The sequence below is a fragment of the Salvelinus alpinus genome, chromosome 30 (genome assembly GCF_045679555.1).
Source record: "Salvelinus alpinus chromosome 30, SLU_Salpinus.1, whole genome shotgun sequence".
NCBI lineage: Eukaryota > Metazoa > Chordata > Actinopteri > Salmoniformes > Salmonidae > Salvelinus > Salvelinus alpinus.
The window spans coordinates 21484179-21499879 of NC_092115.1; the positions used below are offsets into that span (position 1 = coordinate 21484179).

General features: G+C 44.2%; 1 protein-coding gene across 7 annotated transcripts in view; it reads right to left on the bottom strand.

The window, feature by feature from the left end:
* LOC139559760 (partitioning defective 3 homolog) overlaps positions 1-15701 on the bottom strand; it is a 231359-nt gene that overhangs the window by 87654 nt on the left and 128004 nt on the right. For 4 of the 7 annotated variants that reach the window (XM_071376099.1, XM_071376095.1, XM_071376094.1 and 1 more), the window contains 5 exons: positions 13014-13153; positions 12670-12798; positions 9993-10028; positions 6367-6420; positions 686-874 (listed from right to left, as the gene is read on the bottom strand). In XM_071376099.1, the coding sequence (XP_071232200.1) occupies positions 686-874; positions 6367-6420; positions 9993-10028; positions 12670-12798; positions 13014-13153 (548 nt within the window). The remainder of the gene's footprint in view (positions 1-685; positions 875-6366; positions 6421-9992; positions 10029-12669; positions 12799-13013; positions 13154-15701) is intronic. The other 3 variants (XM_071376100.1, XM_071376097.1, XM_071376098.1) reach the window with 2 other exon arrangements.

Consider the following 15701-nt stretch of genomic DNA (forward strand, 5'->3'; position numbering starts at 1 on the left):
AACATAGACACACTGGCTTTACTCAAAGCCAGTGACATGTTATTAGTAAAGATTACTTTTTTCCCCAATGGGCCTAGACAGCGGCCCTGGGGAATTCCTGATTCTACCTGGATTTTGTTGGAGAAGCTTCCATTAAAGAACACCCTCTGTGTTCTGTTAGAGAGGTAACTCATTATCTACAATATAGCAGGGGGTGTAAAGCCATAACAAGTTTTTCCATCAGCAGACTATGACCGATAATGTCAAAAGCTGCACTGAAGTCTAACAAAACAGCTCCCCCAATCTTTTAATCATCAATTTCTCTCAGCCAATCAGTCATTTGAGTAAGTGCGTGCTTGTTGAACATTCTTCCTTATAAGTGTGCTGAAAGTGTCTTGGCAATATCTTTACAGTAAAATAGCACTGTATCTGGTCAAACATAATATTTTCCAAAAGTTTACTACGGGTTGGTAACAGGCTGATTGGTCGGCTATTTGAGCCAGTAAAGGGCGCTTCACTATTCTTGGGTAGGGGAATTACTTTAGCTTCCCTGCAGGCACATACATAGTCAGCTTAGATTAACGATATGGCAAATAGGAGTGGCAATATCGGCCTCTATTATCCCCAAAAATACCATATTATTGATTACTTGTATGAGCATGAAAACTTGCACATTAGTTCAAATTAAAGGTGAGAGATGACTCACCTTGCAGGCAGCTCCCCCGTTGATGATGGACTTGACAAAGATGCCCAGGTCAGAGTGGTTCTCCTTGGAGCGGTTGCCCTTGACGCTGACCCCTAACCCCGCCGACCCGGAGTCACTCAGAGGGATCTCAAAGGTCAGGAACTCCCTGGTACCATCCGGGGTCAACACCAGGTCATCCTCCTCAACCTTCTAGAACAGAGAGGGAGGGAGGAGTGTTACTGGTCATTGTTGCTACTGTGCAATCTACTATTAGAAACACAGAAGCAGCGGAAAGCCCTGCTTACATCTATGAAGTTAGTTTCAGAAGAGAGGATACAAATGTACAATACAGATGTGACAGTGAGAGTTCTTTGGGCCAAGGATACATACTAACGTTATGATAGGTCATCTGTGAACAATTGTAGCAGCACAGTGGCTCCATTGGCTATCATAATGAAACACAATTGACAGAAGAATATAGGTATGGAGTGTACATTAAATCAATTCTGTGACCACCTTTCAGGCCCCAACACAGCACTAAATACTGTACACAGTGCTTTTCCTACACAGAAACAGACACTATATCACAAAATGCAACAGGTGCTTGAACCTCATTGAACAAAAAAGCTATTCTCTCTGCCTTGTCAATTGACAGCTGTCCTTTGAATAAATCTGCACACTTAACTACTGGCAATTATGTGCATGTGTAATGAATGCAGTCATAATCAAGCTCAGTGTCAGACATTCATTAGCTTCCATTGTTTGCAGAGAGAGATCGGATTACTTTGTGGAGAGAGGGAGAGAGCGGGCGAGGAAAGAGCAAGAGAGAAGAGAAAGATGAGGAGGAGTGAGAATGAATTCAGGTTGAACAACAGCAGAACTGCCTCTCCTCCCCTCCTCTTCCTCCCCCCTCCAAGACTGCATGCTGCTTTGTATTCCACAGGGTGAATCAACCTTAAGCAGGGGGAGAATAAAAGGCCACCCCCCCGCTAATCTCAACCGCTACACCCCTGGCCTCACCCCTGGTCGCTCTGAACAGCATCACCTGAAGCTATTAGAGAGGCGCTCTCAACTTTCCCACAAACCTGTCTATTTGATGACATTGTAAAGTCACTTGAAACAAATTAAAAGCGCAGCGAGGAGAGAAGGCACTGGAGGATGTAATTGCTGGAGCGAGCCCATGCGTGGAGAGCACTGTTGGCTGCCCTTTTTAAAGCAGCTCTCTCATTCTCTGCCTGAGACTGCACACTGATAGAGCATGAATATCAAACACCTAGGATAAGACAGACAGCAGTCCAGGCAGACTGACATGGAGGCGTGTGTCTGCATGCGTGCTCACTAAGAGAAACTCACAGCATGGAGTACAAACTGCAAACTGCACACACTCCCTCACACATGGAGCAAGCCAGTGAGTGATTAAACACAGTGGAACTGTGAGCAAAGACAAGGATCACCTCTCATAATGAATTATGTGATGCTAACATGCAAGTAACGTGTCTTTTAATATCTCCATCTTCAAGGCATATTCACAAATAGCAACTTTCCCTACCAAATCCTCCTAAACACACACACCACCTCTCAGATGGTGCATTACACACAACAGATGGCCTAAGAAGTTGGTCCACTAGATTATAATTAGTTGAGATTAGAATGAAACTCCACAGCCATCCATACCCCCCCGTACTGCCATCCCCCCCTGTACTAGCAGCTGATGCAGTCACTGTGTGCTTTATGTGTAGGAACAGGTGTCATCTTGAAACATCCCTTTAAGGCAAGGGCTTGTTATGTTCTACATTCACTGGGCCCTCTGAAGTGCATACATTCACACACGAGAGACATGAATGCAGCCGCATCTGCACTACGGAACAAATAGTACTGTGTGTGAGTGAGTGAGAGGGGGAAAGACAGAAAGAGCCTCAACAGTAATTAATTGCACTGAACTGCATTCTATTGTTAATGCTTTATCAGAGATGGCTTACTGAGTCGAGGGAGAGGGAATGTGTCTGTGTGATCATAGATCAATGTGGCTTGCCATTACATGGTAACTGCCATTGATGGTTTTTCAATTTCAACTTGTTGTAATTTTTTGTAACGAAGTTTGTGACAATATCAACCATTATGGATATAATAAGCGGTGGATTTGCACTACTGTAATGTATGAGATCAGTGGCCCTGTGTGGCTCAGTTGGTAGAGCATGGTGCTTGGAACGCCAAGGATGGTGGGTTTGATTTCTGCTGGGGCCATCCAATGCAAAAATGTATGCATGCATGACTAAATCACTTTGGATAAAAGCATTTGCTTAATGGCATATACAGTATATAAACTCAGCAAAAAAAGAAACGTCCTCTCACTGTCAACTGCATTTATTTTCAGCAAACTTAACGTATGAACATAAGATTCAACAACTGAGACATAAACTGAACAAGTTCCACAGACATGCGTCTAACAGAAATGGAATAATGTGTCCCTGAACAAAGGGGGGGGGTCAAAATCAAAAGTAACAGTCAGTATCTGGTGTGGACACCAGCTGCATTAAGTACTGCAGTGCATCTCCTCCTCATGTACTGCACCAGATTTGCCAGTTCTTGCTGCGAGATGTTTCCCCACTCTTCCACCAAAGGTACCTGCAAGTTCCCGGACATTTCTGGGGGGAAATGGCCCTAGCCCTCACCCTCCGAGCCAACAGGTCCCAGACGTGCTCAATGGGATTGAGATCCGGGCTCTACGCTGGCCATTGCAGAACACTGACATTCCTGTCTTGCAGGAAATCACACACAGAAAGAGCAGTATGGCTGGTGGCATTGTCATGCTGGAGGATCGTGTCAGGATGAGCCTGCAGGAAGGGTACCACATGAGGGAGGAGGATGTCTTTCCTGTAACGCACAGCGTTGAGATTGCCTGCAACCGCCCAAGACCATTACGGACCCTCCACCTCCAAATCGATCCCGCTCCTGAGTACAGGTCTCGATGTAACGCTCATTCCTTCGACGATAAACGTGAATCCGACCATCTGGTGAGACAATGGTGACTCGTCAGTGAAGAGCACTTTTCACCAGTCCTGTTTGGTCAAGCAACGGTGGGTTTGTGCCCATAGGCGACGTTGTTGCCGGTGATGTCTGGTGAGGACCTGCTACATGGATTCAGCCTATTGCGGACAGTCTGAGCGTGTGTTCCTGGTGTAACTCGGAAAGTTGTTGTTGCCATCCTGTACCTGACCCGCAGGTGTGATGTTCGGATGTACCGATCCTGTGCAGGTGTTGTTACACGTGGTCTGCCACTGCAAGGACTATCAGCTGTCCGTCCTGTCTCCCTGTAGCGCCGTCTTAGGCGTCTCAGTACGGACATTGCAATTTATTGCCCTGGCCACATCTGCAGTCCTCATGCCTCCGTGCAGCATGCCTAAGGCACGTTCACGCAGATGAGCAGGGACCCTGGGCATCTTTCTTTTGGTGTTTTTCCAGAGTCAGTAGAAAGGCCTCTTTAGTGTCCTAAGTTTTCATAACTGTGACCTTAATTGCCTACCGTCTGTAAGCGGTTAGTGTCTTAACGACCGTTCCACAGGTGCATGTTCATTAATTGTTTATGGTTCATTGAACAAGCATGGGAAACAGTGTTTAAACCCTTTACAATGAAGATCTGTGAAGTTATTTGGATTTTTACGAATAATCTTTGAAAGACAGGGTCCTGAAAAAGGTCAGTTTCTTTTTTTGAGTTTATGTACAGTGGGGAGAACAAGTATTTGATACACTGCCGATTTTGCAGGTTTTCCTACTTACAAAGCATGTAGAGGTCTGTCATTTTTATCATAGGTACACTTCAACTGTGAGAGACGGAATCTAAAACAAAAATCCAGAAAATCACATTGTATGATTTTTAAGTAATTAATTTGCATTTTATTGCATGACATAAGTATTTGATCACCTACCAACAAGTAAGAATTCCGGCTCTCACAGACCTGTTAGTTTTTCTTTAAGAAGCCCTCCTGTTCTCCACTCATTACCTGTATTAACTGCACCTGTTTGAACTCGTTACCTGTATAAAAGACACCTGTCCACACACTCAATCGAACAGACTCCAACCTCTCCACAATGGCCAAGACCAGAGAGCTGTGTAAGGACATCAGGGATAAATTGTAGACCTGTACAAGGCTGGGATGGGCTACAGGACAATAGGCAAGCAGCTTGGTGAGAAGGCAACAACTGTTGGCACAATTATTAGAAAATGGAAGAAGTTCAAGATGACGGTCAATCACCCTCGGTCTGGGGCTCCATGCAAGATCTCACCTCGTGGGGCATCAATGATCATGAGGAATGTGAGGGATCAGCCCAGAACTACACGGCAGGACCTAGTCAATGACCTGAAGAGAGCTGGGACCACAGTCTCAAAGAAAACCATTAGTAACACACTACGCCGTCATGGATTAAAATCCTGCAGCGCACGCAAGGTCCCCCTGCTCAAGCCAGCGCATGTCCAGGCCCGTCTGAAGTTTGCCAATGACCATCTGGATGATCCAGAGGAGGAATGGGAGAAGGTCATGTGGTCTGATGAGACAAAAATAGAGCTTTTTGCTCTAAACTCCACTCGCCGTGTTTGGAGGAATAGAAGGATGAGTACAACCCCAAGAACACCATCCCAACCGTGAAGCATGGAGGTGGAAACATCATTCTTTGGGGATGCTTTTCTGCAAAGGGGACAGGACGACTGCACCGTATTGAGGGGAGGATGGATGGGGCCATGTATCGCGAGATCTTGACCAACAACCTCCTTCCCTCAGTAAGAGCATTGAAGATGGGTCGTGGCTGGGTCTTCCAGCATGACAACGACCCGAAACACACAGCCAGGGCAACTAAGGAGTGGCTCCGTAAGAAGCATCTCAAGGTCCTGGAGTGGCCTAACCAGTCTCCAGACCTGAACCCAATAGAAAATCTTTGGAGGGAGCCGAAAGTCCGTATTGCCCAGCGACAGCCCCGAAACCTGAAGGATCTGGAGAAGGTCTGTATGGAGGAGTGGGCCAAAATCCCTGCTGCAGTGTGTGCAAACCTGGTCAAGAACTACAGGAAACGTATGATCTCTGTAATTGCAAACTAAGGTTTCTGTACCAAATATTCAGTTCTGCTTTTCTGATGTATCAAATACTTATGTCATGCAATAAAATGCAAATTAATTACTTAAAAATCATACAATGTGATTTTCTGGATTTTTGTTTTAGATTCCTTCTCTCACAGTTGAAGTGTACCTATGATAAAAATTACAGACCTCTACATGCTTTGTAAGTAGGAAAACCTGCAAAATCGTCAGTGTATCAAATACTTGTTCTCCCCACTGTATATTAAATAATTACGTTGTGTTGCTCTGCGATGGTAGGTGAAAGGCAGTAACTTCATCAATGATCAGTACAGAGTGACAGACGGTAATATGACCTGTAATCTGTACTCAGGGTCACATAGCTACTCACTTTACTGTTACTTAGGCATTCCCAATGAACAGCTCAATCGACCTTCACTCAGTCTGCACAACAGTCCAAACAGTGTTACTTGATTGCTTCATGGTACCAGATTGACCCAGACTGTCCCCCAAATGGCACACTATTCCCTTTATAGTGCACTATTTTAGACCAGAGCCCTATGCCCTGGTCAAAAGTAATGGACTTTAAAGGGAATAGGGTTCCATTTGGGACACAGACACTGTTGGGGGCGGTTACCTCAGTCAGCCAGTGGGGCTCCATGGCTGACACGGCCTCCCTCACCGAGCGACGCTGGAGGAAGGGAACAGGCAGACCCACGGTTACAGTTACCCCCCATACACACACACCTCCCAGAGATCACCACAGGCCCAATATGCCATGGTACTGCCAACGCCCCTCAAGCAACAGCGCCAAACATGTTAGAAGTGCAGCAGCATCAAGTCACTGTAAACCAAGGCACAGTACCAAATGCCAGCATATTCTCTATATAGTGCTTTTGACCAGGCACCAAAAGTAGTGCACTATATAGGAAATAGGGTGCCATTTGCAACACATTCCATGTGTGGCAACTGTCCCCATTGTGTCCTCAGGCTAACACCCCTCCTGCCTCAAAGATAAATAACCTATTACTACCAACAATTACACGATGATTAATGATTAACATTGGCAAAGTTCTGATTCACTTGTTGTGGAGGGTCTATGTGGTGTTTCCTATTGTCTGAGTGTTTGACCTGTTCCCTATGTAATGCACCAGTGCTACCAATGAAATGTTCTAATTAAGAGCCCTGAGTGCACTGCTTCTGACCAAAAGTAGTGCTTTATATAGAGACCATGGTGCCATTTGAGACGCACAAAGATATTCTGGCTGTATTGGTATAAGAGCCTTAATGCTGCTTGCTGTCTGCCTGGCACCACAACAGAACAGTCAAGTTCATGTGTTGTTGAGAGTCATGTGGAACAAAGCCTCTAACAATAGATAACATCTGCTGTTTATAATTGAGCCCATTATGGAGGGAATATGCTGGGAAGGAGAGAAAAGGATTCATTGGCAAGGCTTGTAAATTCATACACGAGAGAAAGAGATGAAGGGAACGTGTTGGGAAGGAGAGAGAAAGAAAGAAAAAGAGAATGAGATGGAGGTAATATGTCAGGAAGGAGAGAGAAATAGAAATGGAAAGAGAGAATGAGATGGAGTTAACTCTGTCGGGAAGGAGAGAGAGAAATATAGAAAGAGTCGAGAAAGAGAGATGGAGTGAATGTTGGGAAGGAGAGAGAAAGAGTGAAAAGATAGAAAGAGGAGAGATTGAGAGAAAGAATGAAATGGAGGTAATACGTATGTCAGGAAGGAGAAATAAAAATAGAAAGAGATGAAGAGAATATGTTGGAAAGGAGAGATAGAAAGACAAATATATAGAAAGCAAGATGGAGAGAATATGTTGGGAAGGAGAGAGAGAGATCAAAAGAAAGAAATAGATGGAGAGAATGTTGGGGAGGAGAAAGGAAAAAAGGAGAAAAAGCGAGAGAGAAAATGAGATGGAGATAACACAGTATGTCGGAAGGAGAAAGAGCAGGAAAAAGAGAAATAGATAGAGAGAAAGGGAGAAAAAGAGAATGAGATGGTAATGCAATATATCGGGAAGGGGAGAGAGAGAGAGATAGATGGAGGTAATATTTCAGGAAGTAGAGAGAAAGAGAAACTGAGAAAGATAAGAGAGAACGAGCGAGAAAGAGAGCGAAAGAGAGCTTGCTATGAGTCCAAGGTGTATAACGTGTAGGTTCACATTGTGGTAGGAACATGCCAGGAAGGAGAGAAGGGGATTCATTGACGAGGGCTTGTAAAATCCCACAGGAGAGAGATTGCTTTGAGATCCAAGGTGCCACCCACTCTGGATTGTGTCTCATCTAGGCACCACGATAACTTCCAGTAAAATGTTATTGAGGAAAATCACACTACCGGGCCATTTCCACATAAGACAATTCTAACAACCACCATTACACATCTCCTGGTCCTGGTATGACAGGTTTACTGGAGAAGGACCACCCTGAACTAAACCTATTCTTAGATTATCAGTCAGATAATCAGGCAAGATTGGTTCGATATGCCAGCTGGGATCATAACCAAGACTGTTCTCCATTTGGCCACAGACCACGCTTGCGATAAGAACCATGAATGCAGGCAGCTGTCAGGTATCACAGGAGCACAGGGAACTACCACTCTAGACTGCTACCTCGCTCTCCAACCAAGGCGTATGAATTGAGGAGCGAACTGAAATGGTCACAGAAGCACCAAATTTATCTGATAAATAATGCTTCCGAATGGCTGACTAATACAGTATAGTTAATCATGGATCGCCTTTATTTCAAAACAAAGTATATTCTAATGCATTGATTCCATCTGAAATACACTGCTTAATTATTGAACGCTTTAACGACTTTACCGCCCAGATTGGTAAAATTATGAGTTGGCCAGGTTGTTAATGCCACTGAATCATTTCATTCACTGAGCCAATTATTTAAGTAGTGAAAATACATCTCCCTCTATAGAACCCTACTGAACTCTTGAATGAATTACATTTATTTCTAATCAGCGCACAATTGGACATGCAGAATTTATGGACATTGTGCAATAAAGTTAATTGCATTTGTCTGTGGGCTGCATTGCATACCATCATCAATAATAAAATGTTGACGATGGTTGACTCAATATTTACAAACCTGAAACTACCTACCACATCACTAACAGCAAAGCAGAGGACAATCTGAACTGGACAAGAAGTGACATGTATAGTCTGGGGATAAGAAAATGTTTGTCTCTGTGTTCATTTTGAAGGAAGATGCTAACTAGCATTAGCGCAATGACTAGAATCTATGGTACGCTAGTAGGTGTGTGTGTGTGTGTGTGTGTGTGTGTGTGTGTGTGTGTGTGTGTGTGTGTGTGTGTGTGTGTGTGTGTGTGTGTGTGTGTGTGTGTTTACACACACACGGATTCGGCTACTTCAGCCACACCGTTGCTGACAGGTGTATAAAATAGAGCACACAGTCATGCAATCTCCATAAACAAATATTGTCTGTACAATGGCCTTACTGAAGAGCTCAGTGACTTTCAATGTTGCACCACCGTCATAGGATGCCACCTTTCCAACAAGTAAGTCAAATTTCTACCCTGCTAGAGCTGTCTCGGTCAAATGTAAGTGCTGTTATTGTGAAGTGGAAACGTCTAGGAGAAACAATGGCTCAGTCAAAAAGTGGTAGGCCACACAAGCACACAGAACGAGACCGCTGAAGCACGTAAAAATCGTCTGTCCTCGGTTGCAACACTCGCTACCGAGTTCCAAACTTCCTCTGGAAGCAACAGGCTGAGTGACAGGCTGAGTGAATCTGGAGCATGAGGAACTGCCTGCTTGAGTGACAGGGGGCGGTGGGATTGTGAAGCTGCCTAAAGAGGAAAGACGGAGTAGAGAACTCTGTCAACTCGAGTAATAAATCGAAATTGGGGGGGAAAAATGGAAAAAGTACGTTACAGTGGCGTTTCAAAATATCACAGCCTCTTCCGATATGGATATTGTGCATCCCAATTTCAATAACAATGTGGATAATCATGCAGCCCTAATTGGCAGTGTTGCAGGCTAGCTCATAACATGCTGCAGGACCCAGGCAGGGTGTTGAGCAGCAGCAGCCAGGGGTGGGTGGGCCAGGGACAGTGGTAGCACTTTAAATCAGAGGATTGGTTCATTGTAATGGCTGGAACAGAATAAAATGTTTGATGCCATTCCATTCCAGCCATTATTATGAGCCGTCCTACCCTCACCAGCCTCCACTGTGTAGTGTAGGCGACAGGTATATGTAGAGTTTAGATGACTTACCAAATCTCTGGGGCTTTGCATCTGGGGTTCTGCATTCTAGGGGAGACAAGGGATAGAAGAACTGTAGTCAATGACAGATGTTTGCAGCAACACTGTACATCAAATTTAACTAACTGAGGGAGGAGCATCTACAGAGTACATCAGGCAAATTCCTATCTGGACCTTGAAGCCAGTTCCACTGCTGAGTTTCATTCTTCCTCTCTTATCAACGACTGATTTAGACCTGGGACACCAGGTGGGTGCAAATAAACATCAGGTAGAAGAGAAAACCAGCAGTGTTCTGGACCTCCAGGCTCATTTGAATACCACTAAAATGTCTAATAATGATCCATGTATCTACAGTAACATGCATTAATCTGGACTGTACAGTGGTAGCAGTAACCAGTGTTTCACATACCAATAGAGAAAGCATTTCTTTACCAAACTGCACTTTTACACGCACCATTACAGGCCCTCTATAGATATCATTATATCAGTAATCATTGCCTAGGGCGAGGAATGACCTGCTCCAGCGCTCTAACCCACAACTACAGAGTAAGAAGAACCAGGCCCATGTTCACCCTGGGGGTAGAAGAGGTTCTCTCTCCCCTGTGTAATTTAACTAACCCTAACCCTGGGGGTAGAAGAGGTTCTCTATCCCCTGTGTAATTTAACTAACCCTAACCCTGGGGGTAGAAGAGGTTCTCTCTCCCCTGTGTAATTTAACTAACCCTAACCCTGGGGGTAGAAGAGGTTCTCTCTCCCCTGTGTAATTTAACTAACCCTAACCCTGGGGGTAGAAGAGGTTCTCTCTCCCCTGTGTAATTTAACTAACCCTAACCCGGGGGGTAGAAGAGGTTCTCTCCCCTGTGTAATTTAACTAACCCTAACCCTGCGGGTAGAAGAGGTTCTCTCTCCCCTGTGTAATTTAACTAACCCTAGGGGTAGAAGAGGTTCTCTCTCCCATGTGTAATTTAACTAACCCTAACCCTGGGGGTAGAAGAGGTTCTCTCCTTTCATGTGTCAGATGAGACGGCAGCAGACAGATGAATAGATTGAGTCTGCGTCCCAAAAGGGCACCCTATTCCCTATATAGTGCACTACTTTTGACCAGAGCCCTATGGGCCCAGGTCAAAAGTAGTGCACTACATAGGGAGGCATTTGGATAAATACTGAGTAAAAGAAAGGTCCTGGTCTATTCAGAGGATGAGTATTGATCCCGATAAGGCTCTGATGAACAGCCATAGACCCAGAGTGACAGCCAGCCAATATGGTGTGCGAGTCTTCAGTTGTAATAACTCATCGACAGAGGGTGGTGAGGTTGATTGAACCTGCTGTTGGGTGGTGGTGGTGGTGAAGGCTGGGCTCCACTAATGGAGAGGAGAAAACCACTTCCCATTATTATGACAACAGGGGGAATAACTAAGCTCAGTACTCGACAGGTGTTTAAGGACACTGGCGGTTGAGTTGGGAGATAACCTATTCTCTTTATAGTGCCTCTGGTTAAAAGTAGTGCACTATGTAGGGCATACGGTGCCATTTGAGACGTATAAACTGACTTCGACCTCACAAATAACTCCAGCATTAACGCTCTTTTTATTTTTTAACCTTTATTTAACTAGGCAAGTCAGTTAAGAACAAATTCTTATTTTCAATGACGGCCTAGGAACAGTGGGTTAACTGCCTTGTTCAGGGGCAGAACGACAGATTTGTACCTTGTCAGCTCGGGGATTCGATCTTGCAACCTTTCGGTTACTAGTCCAATGCTCTAACCACTGGGCTACACTGCCGCCCCACTCTTCAGACACTAATAAAAGTCCAGATGTGTTGTATTATTTAAGAAACATTTGTATGTATAAAACCTTTTAATTAAAACAAATTAAACCCCTTGAATGTCTATGTACACACAATACATGTATATGATATGTACATTACATTTGACTGTTAATGTTTACATGAGTCAATCTGAAACAGTGTAGTCACCCTCTAGACAATACCATGGCTGTGTCATTGGGCTCTGGTCTAAAGTAGTGCAGCATAGGGGGTCATTTGGGAGGTATTTCATGTCACTGAAACATTACTCCCAGGTCTACTGGTTTGGAGTGTGTTGGTGCTGCTTGCTCAATCTGATTGATAATCCACACAACGTGTATTTCTCAGTCTGTCCCTGGCCTGACTGTTACCTCATCCATCCATCCACCTTTCTAATCTGTTCTGAGGGAGCTGAGCGCTACAGGTTCCCACTGAGAATAACTGGATCCGGGGTTTCGTCCCGAATGGCAGCCTACTGGCACCTTGTTCCCTATAGCGCACTACTTTTGACCAAGATTTTTGGGCTCTGGTCAAAAGTAGTGCACTATGTAGGGAATATGGTGTCATTTGGGACGCAACCCCAGGATAAAGAGTAGTGCGGTGCCGGAGCAGCACAATCAATCAGCGCGCTGAACGGTCATGTGTTAGGAGAACAAGACTTGCTGGAGAACTGGGAGATGAACTAGATCTGTAACAGGGTATAAGACACACAAACAACACACTAACACATACAACCACAGGACCTAACAACATACATACATACATACTAACACACACAGACTTTCCTGAGAGTAGGGGACATATGACAAATGGGGACTCTACTTTCTAAGGGTCCTAGAGAGGAGGGAAGTAGAGTTTGCTGTGATATGGGAGCAGAGAGACATACCACTTCTCTGGGCAGGAAGGTCTCCTCCAGTCGTAACACCACAAGCCTCACAGCCCCTCCCATGGGCGTGGCCCTCAGCAGACAGACCACCTCCTCCTGGGTCAACCCAACCAGGTCCACTCCGTTCACCTGGAAGACAAACAGCAATTAGTAACATACAGATTCACATTCATTTTGAGACCGCTAAACCCCACTGAGAACACTAATATGATCCTTACAGCCTAAACATGTCTATGTGGCAGACGTAACACTGTATGATGCCAACACAACATAAACCAATGCAAACAGAGATCTAGGAAGGGTGATCAGGCAGTGAGTGCTACTCCCTTCATCTCGGGTCTCACCTCCAGCAGCCTGTCTCCAGCCTTAAGGTGTCCGTCCTGGATGGCAGCTCCTCGGGGCAGGATGTTCTTCACGTAGATGGGCGCCGAGCCGCCGATGGGGACGTCACGCGATGTGATGCTGAAACCCAGACCCTCCGGACCTGATGGAAGTGTGTGAAACAGTGTGAGACGGTCTATATTTTAACTTGCCCTCATATCACAGCTACATTAGGACGTACACAGCAACAAAACATATAGTCCAAATGGCCATAGAAAACCAAAACAGGCATTCCAAGAGGAAAATGGAACATGGGAAGGATTCTGAACGACTAGTATGGAATGTTGAGACAAGACGCAGTGTTGAACCTGCAGAATCCTTCCGGCCTAATGAGACCAACTCAATCTGAGTGTAGAGGATGGGGATCGGACCGCTTCTCTCCCAGACGGCACCACATTCAGAATGTCTCAGTAGAATGTCTGCCCAGCCTAATCCCTCTGTCTGACTGTCTGAGCTGTGTACGGTAATGGAAGCAAGGCAGAACGCAAACAGAGGATTCCAGAATGCTCAGAGGATTCTGTTTCAGAACACTCTAAATCCCTTCCATGTCAATAAGCCAATCAACTTCCCACCACAGTATGAGCACGTATTACACTTACCAGTAAATGGCTTAACCATCGCTGTACTTCACATGGTACACAGGATCTTTGAAGACACATTAGCCTGATTAGGAAAAATCTGCTCAATTTCTTATAGAGTCTAATTCCAGATTGATTGTGTTACAGCTTGGGTTTTGTGAAGAGGCCAGTGAGTCGAAGTTACCAAGCAAACCAACCAAGTAAATCTATCATCCAAATAAGGTTTAGTCTGCACTCGAAACATAACAAGCCAGGCCAAGTCTCATAAATTAATGTTAATCTGCAACTACGGTACTCAACCAAAGCAAACAAGGAATGGAAGGAGAAATGTCTTCCAGAACCTGGTGGATGATATTAACAGAGCTACGTTTACGTAGTCCTCCTACTAAATGGAATGATAGACACCTGGATGTGGTCAGTGGGGATCTTATTAACAGGAATCAACCAGGTTGGGAGTTACAGGCTGCTTTTCAAATGGCACCCTACAGCACTCCTTATATAGTGCACTCATTTTGACCAGTCCACTATAATACAGCGAATAGAGTGCCGTTTGTGATGCACCCACAATTTCTGGCCTGGGCCTTTCAGTACACTGGCTTGGTTCCAGGCCAGGAGTCCAGGACAGTGGAGACATCCCAACACAGTGCTGATGTGCCATATGGACTGGGCCCTTCTATCTTCAACATTGCTTTTGACACAGTGCACACTACACAGACAGAGTGGCTGCTTAGCAACAAGCCCTCTTGCCCACCACACCTGGCAGGAACACACACACACCTGGTCCTTATGGCAGAGACCGGTATGTGTGTGTCTCCTATGGCAGAGGCCTGTGTCGTGCCAACTCTGTCCAGCTGTCAGTCACTGCATACACCCCTGAAATGTGTTTCATTAGGAATTTATGGCTCAATCTCAAATCTGTAACACATTTTCTGTCCACCATTTCAGGCAAAAGTGTGAAGTTGTTTGGCCATCTTTATTCAAGTCTATGGCTAGATCGAATGATTCTGAAGTGTGCATCTCTTCATAAATCAATGAGATGAGACTGGCATATGTTTATTTGGAAGCTACTGTAATAATTATATATTTCCACCCAAACCATTTGCTACGTTCCTGCTAAACAGAACAAGTATTTATTTATCCAACCTCATCACACAGACCTAAACACAGCATTTTATTTGTAGAGTCCAGGAGGCTAAATTCTTAGACTAAGGGAAAGTAACACTGAGTAAAATGGCCTGTTTCCAAGTGTGTACAAGTCAGTCAGAATACCTGTAATGATAAGAAGTAGAAGCTCAGTATTGAGAAATCAGAGCTTGACCAGTCTTGATTAGTTGGCTCTGGAAGGTCATGATCGTTACACTAAATATTTACACTAATAGCCCCTAACACCTTGTCTATTGTCCTCATATCACGGCCCAGTTCAGCTCAGTAGGTAACCTACGCCAAATATTTATTTAGTAGGCATATAACCGAGTTCTAAAAATGTCTTAATAAGAATGACAGACTATTTAGTTAATGGAGTCTATACTCATACAATCGTCAATTAAAGAGCCAATATCAAACTTCAATTCAAACTTTATTTTAAATGTATTTAAAATAGCAACACACTTAAAACAATAAAATAATCAAAACAAAGGCATCATTGATTAAAGGGATTCTAACACCTCAAGCAGTTTCACAGTACAACGCAAAGTACTTAAAAAACATAAGTATGATACAAACGATGAATAATTAAACCATTTTTACTGATATAATTTAAGAAATTAACTAAAGCTTTGTTGTCAAATTCCAAATGCTACAGTAGGCCCCTTGATTTCTCATAGTTTCACCTTCAAGTAGCCTAATGCCTAAAAAGCAGCCTACTTGAAACTGGTACTACCACAATTACAGTCTTTGTAGTCGTGGCAAACTGCATTTTAAACCGCCATTTGTTCTTTTTTGGGGGGGTATTTAATTTAGCTTATTTCATTAATTATTTTTTGGAAGAGGGTTTGGGATTTATTTTTATTTTTTATGTACGTCTTGGCTTATCTTGTACACTCTTTCTAACGTTTTATTTCATTAGAGATGTTG